Source organism: Heptranchias perlo, chromosome 3, assembly GCF_035084215.1.
Source record: "Heptranchias perlo isolate sHepPer1 chromosome 3, sHepPer1.hap1, whole genome shotgun sequence".
In the NCBI taxonomy this organism is placed as follows: domain Eukaryota; kingdom Metazoa; phylum Chordata; class Chondrichthyes; order Hexanchiformes; family Hexanchidae; genus Heptranchias; species Heptranchias perlo.
In genome coordinates, this window is record NC_090327.1 from 79381229 (window position 1) to 79395962 (window position 14734).

A 14734-nucleotide genomic window follows, 5' to 3' on the forward strand; every position below is an offset into this window, starting at 1 on the left:
CTAAATCCAAGTAAATTAATTGTAGCTACTTACAAACTGCTGAGGACAATCAAAGGGCAGTTGTAATTGCTTGTAAATTTCATGCTCCAGATCAATGACTGACTTTCATTCCCTTTTAAAAACAAGTAATTGTTTTGCATCTGTAATGATGGATGACATCTGGTGTGAGACTGACACTTGCTAAACACAAATATCTCTCTCACAGTAAATCAAATGTACTGTTTTATAATGGCAGGCACATTAGAGTAAATTTTTCACTTGTGCACTCCCAGCATGAAGCCTCTCCCACTGGAGGCACATATTGGGAAATCATATGCAACAGCCCAGGACTATCCATTAAAATGAATATGCAGGAAATCGTGGGCTGTGCACTACCAGCTGGCTAGGCTCTGTACCAGAAGCACACAAGTGAAAGATTTACCCTATTATACCAAGTAAAATAGAATATAGTTGTGTATCCCCTTAAGGATTGAATGTGAATGCTCTGTAATCTTGAAATTCTGAATTCACTTACAGATCAGGTTGTAGATGAGAATCTTGGATTTGTTTGATTGACAGGTCATAAAACAAGTTGGAGATAGTGTGGAATTGGTATATTCTTGGAAAGAGGAAGCTGAAACACACAGTATTTTAAGATTAATTTGCATATGAAGAAGTTTGGATTTCAGGAGTTAGAATGTGCAATTATCCTAATTGTAAGAATCATTTTTTTAAAATTAAACTTCCATATATTTACACCTAGTTGTGTACTGTTCAATTATTTTTAGTTTGTTTTAACCTACTTGTCCATGGTCTGCTGAAGCTCTTGAAAAAGGAGTAGTCAGCGGTGAGAGTCAAGTGAGAAGAATGCCCCAATAAGGTCTGGTAGAATAATATTGCTTAACAAATTTGCTCATGTTAGAATACAAATTGCCTATGATTAAGATTGACACAGTGTCACAGGAAATATTACTCAAATGTATTATGCAACAATTGTATGGAAAATGTTACACAAACATGTTACAGGAAGTGTACGGTGGTATGCACTATATACAATACTTTTAATGTATCTTTGGATTTTAGAAATAGAATAAAAGAGTAGAGAGGTAATGACGATGGTTAGGCCACAAAGAGTACTGTGTGCAGCTCTATGCATTCCATTACAGAAAAAAAACCATTAAAACCATACAGCACAAATTCACCAGAATGAAGCCAAAAATGAGAAGCTAGAGTTATAACGTGACACTTGAAATATCAAGATTATTTCCTCTGCAGCAAAGGCTGCCAAAGGATTTTAAGAACATAAGGAATAGGAACAGGAGTAAACCATACAGTCCCTTGAGCCTGCTCCACCATTCAACAAGATCATTGCTGATCTTCTACCTCAACTCCACTTTCCTGCCCTATCCCCATATCCCTTGATTCCCTTAGTTTCCAAAAATCAATTGATCTCAGTCTTGAATATACTCAACAACTGAGCATCCATAGCCCTCTGGGTTAAAGAATTCCAAAGATTCACAACCCTCAGTGAAGAAATGTTTCCTCATCTCAGTCCTAAATGGCTGATCCCTTATCTTGAGACTGTGACCCCTAGTTCTAGACTCTCCAGCCAGGGGAAACAGCTTCTCAGCATCTACCCTATCAAGCCCTCTAAGAATTTTATACGTTTCAATGAGATCACCTCTCATTCTTCTAAACTCCAGAGAACATAGACCCATTCTACACAATTTCTCCTCATAGGACAACTCTCTTACCCCAGAAATCAATCTAGTGAACCTTTGTTGCACTCCCTCTAAGGCAAGTATATCCTTCCTTAGGTAACACAGTACTCCAGGTGTGGTCTCACCAGGGCCCTATATAATTGTAGCAAGACCTCCTTACTCTTATAATCCAACCCCCTTGCAATAAAGGCCAACATTCCATTTGCCTTCCTAATTGCTTGATGTACCTGCATGTTAACTTTTTGTGATTCGTGTACAAGGACACCCAAATCCCTCTGACTACCAACATTTCTTAGTCTCTCACCTTTTAAAAAATATTCTGCTTTTCTATTCTTCCTACCAAAGTAGATAATTTCTTATTATACTCCATCTGCCACCTTCTCGCACACTCACTTAACCTACCTATATCCCTTTGCAGACTCTGAGTCCTCCTCACAGCTTACTTTCCCACCGAGCTTTGTATCATCAGCAAACTTGGATACATTACACTCTGTCCCCTCATCTCAGTCATAGATATATACTGTAAACAGCTCAGGTCAAAGCACTGATCCTTGCGGCACCCACTAGTTACAACCTGTCAACCCAAAAATGACCCGTTTATTCCTGCTCTGTTTTAACCAATCCTCAATCCATGATAATATATTACCCAATCCCATCTTATATAACCACCTCTTGTATGGCACCTTATTGAATGCCTTTTGAAAATCCAATATACTACATCCACTAGTTCTCCCTTATCAACCCTGCTAGTTACACGCTCAAAAAATTCAAATAGATGTCAAATACGATCTACCCTTCATAAAACCATGCTGACTCTGCCTAAATCATATTATGATTTTCTAAGTGCCCTGTTACTACGTCCTTAATAGATTCTAGCATTTTCCCTACTACTGATGTCAGGCTAACTGGCCTATAGTTCCCTGTTTTCTTTCCCCCTTCTTTCTTGAATAGTGGGGACCGTTCTAGAATCCAGGGAATTCTGATGAGCACTGGATGAGCAAAAATTTGCTCCAACTAAACATTGGGAAGATCTAAGTCATTGTCTTCGGTCCCCACCACAAACTCCGTTCCCTAGCCACTGACTCCATTCCTACCTGTAACTAGTAGTAATCCTATAACCTGCTGATATCCATCCTGTAACTACTGTCAGAATCCCCCTACACTGCACAAGGTGCAATTCGGCTCCCCAGTTGATGCCACTTTTAACAGGCCCCATCTCGCTCCCTATCTCCTAGGTCTCCGGTTTGAACTCAGGTTCTGTATGATGGTGACAACTCTGAACCTCAACTAGCACCAATATAGAATCAGAGAATCATACAGCACAGGAGGCCGCCATTCGGCCCATCGTGCCTGTGCCGACTTTTTGAAAGAACTATCCAATTAGTGCCACTCCCCGTAGCCCTGCAAATTTTGTTGTTTCAAGTATATATCCACTTCCCTTTTGCAAGTTAATTTTGAATCAGTTTCCACCACCCTTTCAAGCAATAGATTTCAAATCATAACAACTCGCAGAGTAAAAAAAAATTCTCATTTCTCCACTGGCTTTTTTGTCAATTATCTTAAATCTGTGTCCTCTGGTTACCAACCCTCTTGTTAGCTGAAATAGTTTCTCCCTATCTACTCTATTAAATCCCATCATGATTTTGAACACCTCTATTAAATCTCCCCTTAATCTTCTTTGCTCTATAGAGTACAATGCCAACTTCTCTAGTCTCTCCACATAACTGAATTTCCTTATCCCTGGCACCATTCTGGTAAATCTCCTCTGCACCCTCTCAAAGGCCTTGACATCCTTCCTAGTGTGATGCCCAGAACTGGACACAATGCTCTAGCTCGGTCAAACCAATGATTTATAAAGATTTACCATCACTTCCTTGCTTTTGCACTCTATGCCTCCATTTATAAAGCCAAGGATCCTGTATGCTTTTTTAACAGCCTTATCAACTTGCCCTGCCACCTTCAAAGATTTGTGTATGTGCACCCCCAGGACTCAGTTCCTGCACCCCCTCTCAAATTGTACCATTTAGTTTATACCGCCTCTCGTAATTTTTCCTTCCAAAATACATCACTTCACACTTCTCTGCGTTAAATTCATCTGTGTCAGCCCATTTCACCAGTCTGCCTATGTCCTCCTGAGGTCTGCTACTTTCCTCCTCACTGTTTACTACATTTCCAAGCTTTGTGTCATCCTCAAATTTTGAAATTATGCCCTCCATATCCATGTCCAGGTCGTTAACATACATTAAAAAAAAGCAGTGATCCCAATACCGACCCCTGGTGGTGGTGGGGGGGGGGGGGGACACCACTGTACACTTCTCTCCAGTCTGAAAAACAATCGTTCACTACTACGCTCTGCTTTCTGTCTCTCAGCCAATTTCGTGTCCACGCTGCCACTGTCCCTTTAATCCCATGGGCTTGGATTTTGCTAACAAGTCTATTATGCGACACTTTATTAAACGGCTTTTGAAAGTTCATATACATATCAACCGCACTACCTTCATCAACCCTCTCTGTTATTTCATGGAAGAACTCAATCAAGTTAGTCAGCTACAATTTTCCTTTAACAAATCCATGTTGGCTGTCATTTATTAACCCATGTTCTTCCAAGTGACAATTAATTTTGTCTCGGATTATTATTTCTAGAAGTTTCCCCACCATCAATATTAGGCTAACTGGCCGGCAGTTATCTGGTTTATATTTCTCTCTTTTTTGAACAGGGATGTATCATTTGCAACCCTCTTGTCCTCTGGCACCATTCCCATATCCAAGGAGGATTGAATGATTGTGGCTAGAGCCTCTTATTTCCAACCTTACTTCTCTCAGTAACTGAGGATGCATCCCATCTGGACCTGGTGACTTTTCTACCTTGAGCACTGCCAACCATTTTAGTACCTCCTCTTCATCTATTTTTAACCTATCCAATTTCTCTACCCCCTCCTCCTTTACTGTAACACTGGCAGCATCCTCTTTAGTGAAGACAGATGCAAAATACTTATTTAATACCTCAGCCACACCCTCTGCCTCCACAAGATTTCCTTTTTGGACCTAATGAGCCCTTTCTTTTGACATAGAAACATAGAAAATAGGAGCAGGAGTAGGCCATTCGGCCCTTCAAGCCTGCTCCACCATTCAATATGATCATGGCTGATCATCTATCTCAATATCATATTCCTGTTCTCTCCCCATACCCCTTGATGCCATCTGTGTCTAGAAATCTATCTAGCTCCTTCTTAAATATGTTCAGTGACTTGGCCTCCACAGCCTTCTGTGGTAGAGAATTCCACAGGTTCACCACCCACTGAGTGAAGAAATTTCTCCTCATCTCAGTCCTAAATTTCCTACCCCGTGTCCTGAGACTATGACCCCTCGTTCTAAACTCCCCAGCCAGGGGAAACATCCTCCCTGCATCCAGTCTGTCTAGCCCGGTCAGAATTTTATACGATTCAATGAGATCCCCTCTCGTTCTTCTAAACTCTAGTGTATACAGGCCTAGTCGACTCAATCTCTCTTCGTAAGACAGTCCTGCCATCCCAGGAATCAGTCTGGTGAACCTTCGCTGCACTCCCTCTATGGCAAGTATATCCTTTCTTAGGTAAGGAGACCAAAACTGCACACAATACTCCAGGTGTGGTCTCACCAAGGCCCTGTATAATTGCAGAAAGACATCTTTGTTCCTGTACTCAAATCCTCTTGCAATGAAGGCCAACATACAATTTGCCTTCTTGAATGCTTGCTGCACCTGCATGTTTGCTTTCAGTGACTGGTATACAAGGACACCCAGGTCCGTATGTATATCAATATTTCCCAATCTATCACCATTTAAATAATACTCTGCCTTTCTGTTTTTCCTTCTGAAGTGGGTAACTTCACATTTATCCACATTATACTGCACCTGCCATGTATTTGCCCACTCACTCAACTTGTCTAAATCGCCTTGAAGCCTCTTTGCATCCTCCTCACAACTCACAATCCCACCTAGTTTTGTATAGTCAGCAAACTTGGAAATATTACATTGGGTTCCCTCATCCAAATCATTGATATATATTGTGAATAGCTGGGGCCCCAAGCACTGATCCCTGTGGTACCCCACTTGTCACTGCCTGCCACCCCGAAAAAGACCCATTTATTCTTACTCTCTGCTGTTTCCTGTCTGTTAACCAATTTTCAATCCATGCCAGTATATTACCCCCAATCCCATGTGCTTTAATTTTGCACACTAATCTCTTATGTGGGATTATCCTTTTACTCTTTATATGTTTATAAAAAGACCACGATGTTCCCTTTTATGTTACTTGCTAATCTTTTCTCATACATTCTCTTTGGCCCTCTTATTTCCTTTTTCAGTTTTCCTCTGCAGTCAGCTTGATTCTCCACTGTATTATGAACCTGACATTTAGCATAAGCCTCCTTTTTTTGTTTCATTTTAACCACAATTTCTTCAGTCATCCAGGAAACTCTAGTTTTGGATGCTCTTCCTAGCCCCCTCATAGGAATGTATCTAGTTTGTACCCGAACTATCTCCTCTTTGAAGGCCTCCCATTGCTCATTTACTGTTTTACTTGCCAATCTTTGTTTCCAATCCACCTGGGGTGGATCCCTTTTCAACTCACTGAAATTAGCCCTCTCCCAGTTGAGTATTTTCACCTTTGATTGTCCCGTGTCCATTTCCATAACTACTCTAAACCTAATGATACTGTGATCACTGTTTCCCAAATGCTCTCCCACTGAAACATGCTCCACTTGCCTCACTTAATTCCCTTGAACTAGATCCAGCACTGCTTCCTTCCTTGTTGGCTGGAAACATATTGATCAAGAAAGTTCTCGTACATATTTCAGGAATTCCTCCCTCTCTTTGCCCTTTACACTGTTTTTTCCCCAGTCTATATCTGGATATGTTCTTGGACTTCACACATTAAAACCTGCTGACCTGAACCAAACTGAGAGATTGCATAAAAAGCAGCAGGCTTGGTGTATGAGGCACTTCTCACAGGGCATATCATCCTTACATTACCTATTTGTCCTGCTTAATTTCCTGGAACCAAATCTAGCACTCCCCTTCTTCTTGTTAGACTAAGAATATACTGATCTAGAAAGCAGTCCTGGACACATTGCAGAAACCCTCCCATTATTTGCAACTTACATTACCTTACAATCAATCTTTGGGTAATTAAAAGTCACCCATAAAAATGCAAGATGCTCTTGCATTTTTCTCTAACTTGTCTACCTAGCTTTTCCTTGATCACTTTTCCAGTGTTTGGCAATATATAATATAGTCCCAACAGAGTTGCATTTCCATTCATGTTCCTTAACACTAACCAAAAAGATTCAGCTTTTGTATCATCCTCTATATTATCCTCATGTTCTAGTGTTTTAAATGGAATCTTTGATCAATACTGCACACCTCCTTTTTTCCTCAATTCTATTCCTCCTCAATTTTTTAAACCAGGAATATTCAGCTCCTAATCAAGTCCTAGCCTAAGCAACATCTCTAATAATATTATATCACACCTCACACAGCAATTTGTGCTTCTAGCTCACCAATTTTATTCACATTACTTTGTGAATTTATATACATATAACCCAAACCTGTCTCATTCTGTTTGGCAATCTTACTCATGTCTATCATGCCCTATCCTCTACTCTATTCCTTCCTGCTACAAGTTCCCTAGATTCACCTTCTATGATCTCATCCTCCATCTCCATGGCTGCTGCATTTCCACTCTGCTCACTTCCCGCTCTCCCAATTCCCTTCACTTCCACCTACCTATTTCCAGCATTCACTCACTCATTTCCTCCCCAGTCCCCACACTTCCTCTCCAATAGCCTGCCCTCTCACCCCACTTCCCTCATGCCAGTCTCAAAGTCCTGCTCCATGACAAAAGTGGTAGAGAATGTAATTGCTACACGTGCCCACTAATTATACATTAAAAAGTGAGAAATCTCAAGATTATAAAAGTAATATTATTAGCATTGTAAATGTAACATTACATGACCAACTGATCACAATCGGGCTGAACCTAATATGACAGCACCTCACTGAAACATACAGGAATTCCAAGCATCAGACTTTCATGTAAAAATCACGGTACCAAGAATCCCCAAATTCTCCAAGCAGGCAACAGGAATCTGACACTGAACAGAGGTATCGGATTCCCCCCCCCCCCCCCACTGCCTCCTGAACAATTATAACCCATTCAAACCTCTCTCTCCCCTTCACATAGATTTCAGTCACCTCCCCTTCCCGTTGAACAAGATTTCAATCCCTTCTCCCCACCACCCCATCTTGCTGACTTAATTTCCTAATTCCAACCTAACCACAGGCTGTCAAACACTCCCCCCTTCCCCCTCTCCTGAAAATGGCTGCAGTTCCTTCTTACAGCTATCGCTACACCCGACTGCATTTCCCATCCACAGCAACCTCCCGCGCCCCCCCCCACCCCCGATTTTGCTAACTCCTCCCCTAGGGACTGTTCCATGCCTCAATCCCACTACCCTCCCATCATCTACTCCCTCTTCCTCTCACCTGCCCCCCCCACCTCTCCCGCTATTTGCCTCCTCCTCCTCCCTCACTCACCAACATTGTTTCCTTTATCCCCCACCATCTAACACAGTTTGACATGAAAAATTTGAATTGGCTTTTGTGCACTGCCACAGAAAATCAACTAGTATTTTTTAAAATGAGTGGGTCGCAACAATCCATTTGAAAACTCATGTCAAAGCTTGCCAATGGGGGAGCCCATTTTAAAGGTGTTAACATTAACCTGCAAAATCTGTTAAGCCTGTAGGTGGTGCCATAATTCATCTTTACAATGTCAATAGACCAGTAACATTACATTAGTTACAGGTACAGTATTTTGACTCGGAGTGTTAGCAGTGCTGGAATGCATAAGCTCTAATCACAGGGTTTCAGTGCAAGGATAAACGGCAAGTGTGTGGTTGAAATTGTGATAATTTAGTGCAAAAATTTAAATTTGAAAGTAATTTTTTAAAATATATTTATATATGTTCTCAGAATATCAATGACACTGGCCAAGGCCACATTTATTGTTTAGCCCTAGTTGCTCGGAGAAGGCGATGAAGGGCCTTCTCTTCAAACTGCTTCAATCCCTGTGGTAGTGGTGTAGGTATGGAACTCTAAGATATTGACCTGGAGACAACTGACTAACAGCAATATATGTCCAAGTCAGGATGTGTGTGACTTGGAGAGGAACTTAGAAGTGACCATGTTCCTATGACATTGCTGCATTTGTGACTCCTACTACAGAGAAGGAAAGTGCAGTCAAAGTAACCTTGGTGAGTGGTTGCATTGAATGTTTTAGATTGCACATACTGCAGTTACAGTGCAGGAGTTGGATGTCAAAGTCCAGTGATAGCATGTTGCATGATCTGCACCCTCTGTCCTGGATAATGTTTAGCTACTTGAGTGTTGTTGCAGCTGCACCTTTCCAGGCAACTGTTGAGTATTCCATCACAATCCTGACTTGAGCCTTGTAGGTGGTAGAGCTGAACACTGAGATTGTCAGCGAGCAGCCCCATTCCTGACTTTATGACAGAGGGAAGGTCATCGAAACAGCTGAAGATGTTTGGACCGAGGATAGCTCCCCGCAGCGATGTCCTCAGGTTGCGATGTTTGTCTCCAACAGCCATAACCACCTTCTTTTCCATCAGTTATGATTTTGATCAAAGGAGAGTTTTCCTTTTGATCCCCATTGAGCTCATTTTTGCCAGGACTCCTTGGTGTCATAGTCGGGTGAACGCTGCCTTGATGTTGAGTACAGCTACTCTCACCTCGCCTCTGGTATACAGCTCCTGCGTCGATGTTTGGATTAATGCTGTGATAAGGTCTGGAGCAGGGTGGTTCTGGTGGAACCCAAACTGAGCATCAGCGAACAGGTTATTGGTGAGCAGGTATCGCTGGAAGGCACTATTTTTTTGGTTAGGACGTACCTGGGTAATCTTCCATATTGTGGAGTCAATGACAATGTCATTGCTGTACTGGAACAGCTCAGGTAGGGGAGCAGCTAGCTTTGGTTCACAGGTCGTCATCACTACAGCCAAGTTGCTGTCAAGAGCCCAGAGTCGTTGCTGCGTCTAGTGCACTCAGCTGCTTCTGTCACATGGAGTGCCCTGAACTGACTTGGAAACTGGCAGCCACAATGATGATGACTGCAGGAGGTTGCCAAGTAGAATCATCCACTCGGTAATCTGGCTGACAACGTATCACTTCACTCTTCACTTTAGGATATTAAATCTGATAGGGCTGCTGGCCCTAACAGCATTCACCCTAGGATGCTCAAAGAAATGGGGGATGTGGTAAGTGAGCCCCTGGCTTACATATTTAATAGTTCGTTAGAGACTGGGATTGTTCCCATGTAAAATTTAAAATGGGCAGCAAGTCAGAACCAGGAAAATATAGGACCATTAGCTTAACTTCAGTTATTGAAAAGTTGTTAGAAGGGATCATTAGAGACAACCTGTATGATCGCCTGGACATAGTAAGCATTATTAGAGACTCCAAACATGGCTTCCGGAAAAGAAAGTTATGTTTCACCAACCTGGTTGAATTTTTGAGGAGGTAACTAGATTGGCGGATGAAGATAGCTCTGTCGACATTATTTACTTGGACTTTCAGAAAGCTTTTGACAAAGTGCTGCACAATAGGTTATTTTACAAGATAGAGTCTTGTAAGATGGGAGGGCAGATCCTGGATTGGATAGGGAATCGGTTGGGTTCTTGCAGGCAGAGGGTTGTTAGTAACGGAAGTGACACTGTGTGGACACCAATTACTAGTGTAGTCCCGCAGGGATCAGTGTTGGGACCACTGCTCTTCACAGTTTACATTAATGATCTAGACGATGGTATGGCAGGTACTATCCGCACGTTCGCAGACGACATGAAGGTCTGTGTTAGTGTTACAGCCCTTAATGAGGAAAAAAGACTACAATCTGATCCAGATGTGATGGGGAAATGGGCCTGCATTTGGCAGATGTCATTTAATGTAGATAAATGCAGTATCATGCATCTGGGTAGGGCTAATGCCAAGCATGTACATATCACACTTGGTACAGAATTGAATTCTGTTAAGCAGGAAAAGGACCATGGCATTATAGTACGAGCCTCTGAAGGTGCACGACCAGTACCACGAGGCTACTGCGAAGGTGATTAGAGTACTAGGATGTATGGTGAACATACAGTATAAAACTAAAAAAACTATATATAGTGTCCTTGTACAGGACTCTAATTAGGCCTCATATGAAATACTGTGTTCAGTTTAGGCTCCCTCACTTGGTGGGTGATATAGAGGCCATGGGAAAGGTTCAAAGGAGGGCCACTAGATTCCTAGTTTAAAAGTCCTCAGTTATTACAATAGGCTTAGAGACCTGGGTGTTCTACTTTAGAAAAGCTTCTAGGAAATATTTTCACCCAGAAGGTGGTGGGGGTCTTGATCTCACTGCCTGAAAGGGTAGTAGAGGCAGAAACCCTCAATTCATTTAAAAAGTATTTGGATGTGCACTTGAAGTGCCGTAACCTAGAGGGCTACAAACCAAGTGCTGGAAAGTGGGATTAAGCTGGATGGCTCTTTTTCAGCCAGCACGGACACGATGGGCTGAATGGCCTCCTTCTGTGCTGTAGCTTTCTATGATTTAATTGAAGTGTTTAAAATGATGATGGGACTAGATTATCTCTGTGGACAGGTAATTTGAACTAGATAGGTAAGGGAAAATGAGGGGTCATGCATGTAAGCTATGCAATCATAGGTCTAGGTTAGAGGTCAAGAGGTTTTTCTTTATGCACAGGGTTCTCATCACTTGGAAGAAGATACCAGATCATGTGGTGGGTACAGATTCACTGCAACAGTTCAAAAAGGGGCTGAACAAGTTCCTTGATGTGGCTAATATGACCTGAGTACAAAAGGTTGGTTGGACGTCAGGTATGATCCTCATGGTCACTGTGACCTCCTGGAACTCATTTTGACTGCCGTATGGGGTCAGAGAAGGGTTTCACAGATTTCTCCCCCCCCCCCCCCCTCAATTAGCCTATTGTTTCTTAAAATCTGTTTTTTTGCCTCTACAAGAAAATTACATGACTATAAGTAGGTCTGTACACTAGGAGTCACGATACTTATGGAACACCCTTGATGGACAAGATGGTTTCTCCCATCCGTCTTTTCTTTTGTTTTTATGTTTGTTTCTTGCACTTAGATGGTGGGCTCTGCTCGGATTAGAGTTGGGGATATTCACGGAACCTCCACCTGTCAGTTACCTGGTTGGCCACTACCACTCTCAACTGGATGTGGTAGGGCTACAGAGCTTTGTTCTGATCTTCTGGTGGTGTTTATTTTAAATAATATAAATTTCTCCAGGTTATGCTGGTGATATATCCTTTTTACAGTCCTGTCCCCATGGGAATTCCACCCACTGTCCCCTTTGTGAGAAAAGCGTTCACAGCTGTTTCTGAGAACTGGCTTAGTCCTTCAAGTGTTTTTAAAATCTCAAATTTAATTTAAAAGCACTGAAACCCCTCAAGAATCTTAAACTGGCTGCGGGTAATGGCCGACAATGTGACTTTTCTCACTGCAGGGGCCGAAGGACTCAAGGTCAGGTCACAAATATACTATTATCACCCCTCTCGGCCAGTTAAGAATTAGGGGCACATTATACAACTTACTAGAGGATTAACAATTACATTTTTAGTGGGATGATCTACCACCATCATTACACACATATTTGGGGACAGCAAACAGTAAAATACCATTAATTTATCTGGGGATGAGTCCAGTGGAAGCTCAATTTGTATGATTTTTAACTTTTGCTAGACCAGGCCAAAAAAGTCCAATATCTATGAATCAAATGACTCAAACTCAACTCCAACATCATGCCGAAGCCAATAGATTACATTGGTAAGGGTGAACTAGCCTGTAATAAATACAGTTTAGCAACTTAACTGGCTAATCTCTTAGTCAGCTACTAATAGAGGTTTTGCTACATATCTTATATCACTACCTATCCCTCTTCTCCATGCAAATCCTCTTCCCAAGCATATTATCATGCAAGTGTATCTTCAAAGGCCGAAAGTGGTCAAGTGATATGCTTTCAGTGTTCCATGTCTGAAATTCTCTAACCAAAAGTTAAATTATTCCTGAATCACTGACATCTTAATTAATTGTTTAACTTGGTGGTGGCTAATCATGTTTAAACCCAACCATATCCAGAAAGCTAGAGAATTCCTGTGCCCCAACAATTTAAAATGTTGGTCAATGCTCTGCAGCACCCCACATACAAAATTTATTGTGGGCAAGATTGTACCATTACCAACACTCTAAATAGTGCCGCAAACAAGTAACTGTTCAATAGGTAACTGAAATTGCATCATTTTAATGTATCCTAACACCTAATTGTATTTCAGTAGACAATATACCAGTAATTTGCAAAATAAGTAATTGCCTTCTCACCCTGTAATTAATCAGAAAGCTGCCCTGGTTGCTCAGAACATAAACGTGTGATGTGTTACACAGCATGCTGACCTGGAAGGTTCCAAGTGCAATACCCACTCTGTGCCGAGTTAACTGATCACAAATAGAGCACTGCTCTGGGGAAGGGGACAGTCAGCCAGGGTTCCCATTCCTGATGGCTATCCAATGGTGACCAATGTTGAAAGGTTCATGTACGGATATGAGGGGATAGGAGGCAGAGCGAGAAGAGATAATTAGCGTGAGAGGAGGCTTGTGTGGAGCGTAAACATAGACCAGTTGGGCCGAATGACCTGTTTCTGTGCTGTTGATTCTATGTAAACAATTTTACAACACCAAGTTATAGTCCAGCAATTCCTCCTTCGTCAGGTGAACGATGTGAAGGAGGAAGCCTCCGAAAGCTTGTGAATTTAAAATAAAATTGCTGGACTATAACTTGGTGTTGTAAAATTGTTTACAATTGTCAACCCCGATTCTATGTAATTAGATATCAGCAGAAGACAGGATCAGGACCACCATCAAATAGTCTATCAACATTCACTGTCTAGTTCCACACAAAAATAATGGCAACTCGGGAGGGCAATCAGTATTTAGGCAACCACCATTCCACTGGTCAGGTCACTGCCCTTATCCTCTGTGGGCGCAATTGTCAGACAGAAGCCGGTGCAAAATGGCAGGGACCCATCATCCCACACCCATTAAAGCATAAAGAGGGCTAGCAACATCGCCCTCCGCACTTACTTTCGCAACTGTTCCACTTCGTACATTTCCTCTCCTTTGTGCGTTCTCTTTTCGCAGTCCCGTAATGGTCTGGCTTTGTGTCTCGTTGGAGGCCGAAGTCCAGCTTCAGGACTGAGGTCTGAGCCCGGACCAGGCTGCAAGGGTGATAGGGACGGCGCCAGGCCCCCGACTTTAAACACACGTCGGGGTAGAGCTGTTGGTCCGCGTGGCCGATACTCAGAAACCACATCAAGGAAGTCGAAGTCGTAGTCGTAGTCGTCATCGTCGTCCGCATCCAACCACGACATTTACCGTCCTCATTTGTGTTAAAAGATCAAGACAGATTATGGGAGCAAAGGCTCAGCGCTTCCATTGTTTCCGCCGAGCCCAGCCATGCCGTTACTCCCTCCCTCGCGCGCCTTCTATAACGGCCGTTGTGCCTCGCGCAGTCTCTTAGCAACGGCTGACAGGTGACCACCCGATCGGAGAACAGAGCCTTGTGCTTTGGCGGTGAATAGTTTCATTTGACAAGGTTGTTGAAGTCATTTTTTTAGTACAGTTTAAATACTGTACAGCTAAGCATTCTTAACTGATCATCTGTAAACCCTTGGAGAACAGTAGTTGCATTTCTGTACTCCTAAAACAGTCGATTCTCTTACAATCTATATTAGTGCAGTTACCCGACACATCTTGTGCAACATGCAGCTAAACCGGTTGGCATTTATCATGGGATCTCTGTGCAGATATCTGGGCAATGAAATTGCAGTTTGAACCAGGTAGTATAAGTGAGGTAAAATGCTGGAAACACTCAGCAGGTCAGGCGGCATCCGTGGAGAGAGTAATA

General features: G+C 42.4%; 1 protein-coding gene across 7 annotated transcripts in view; it reads right to left on the minus strand.

Annotated features, from left to right (window-relative positions):
* Positions 1 to 14444, minus strand: part of si:ch211-171b20.3 (uncharacterized) — a 152291-nt gene extending 137847 nt beyond the window's left edge. The window contains exons 1-2 of one of the 7 annotated variants that reach the window (XM_067980442.1): positions 13912 to 14444; positions 515 to 613 (exon numbers count right to left, since the gene is read on the minus strand). In XM_067980442.1, the coding sequence (XP_067836543.1) occupies positions 515 to 613; positions 13912 to 14198 (386 nt within the window). In that variant the 5' untranslated portion in view covers positions 14199 to 14444. The remainder of the gene's footprint in view (positions 1 to 514; positions 614 to 13911) is intronic. The other 6 variants (XM_067980455.1, XM_067980456.1, XM_067980454.1 and 3 more) reach the window with 6 other exon arrangements.
* Positions 14445 to 14734: the final 290 nt, after the last annotated feature.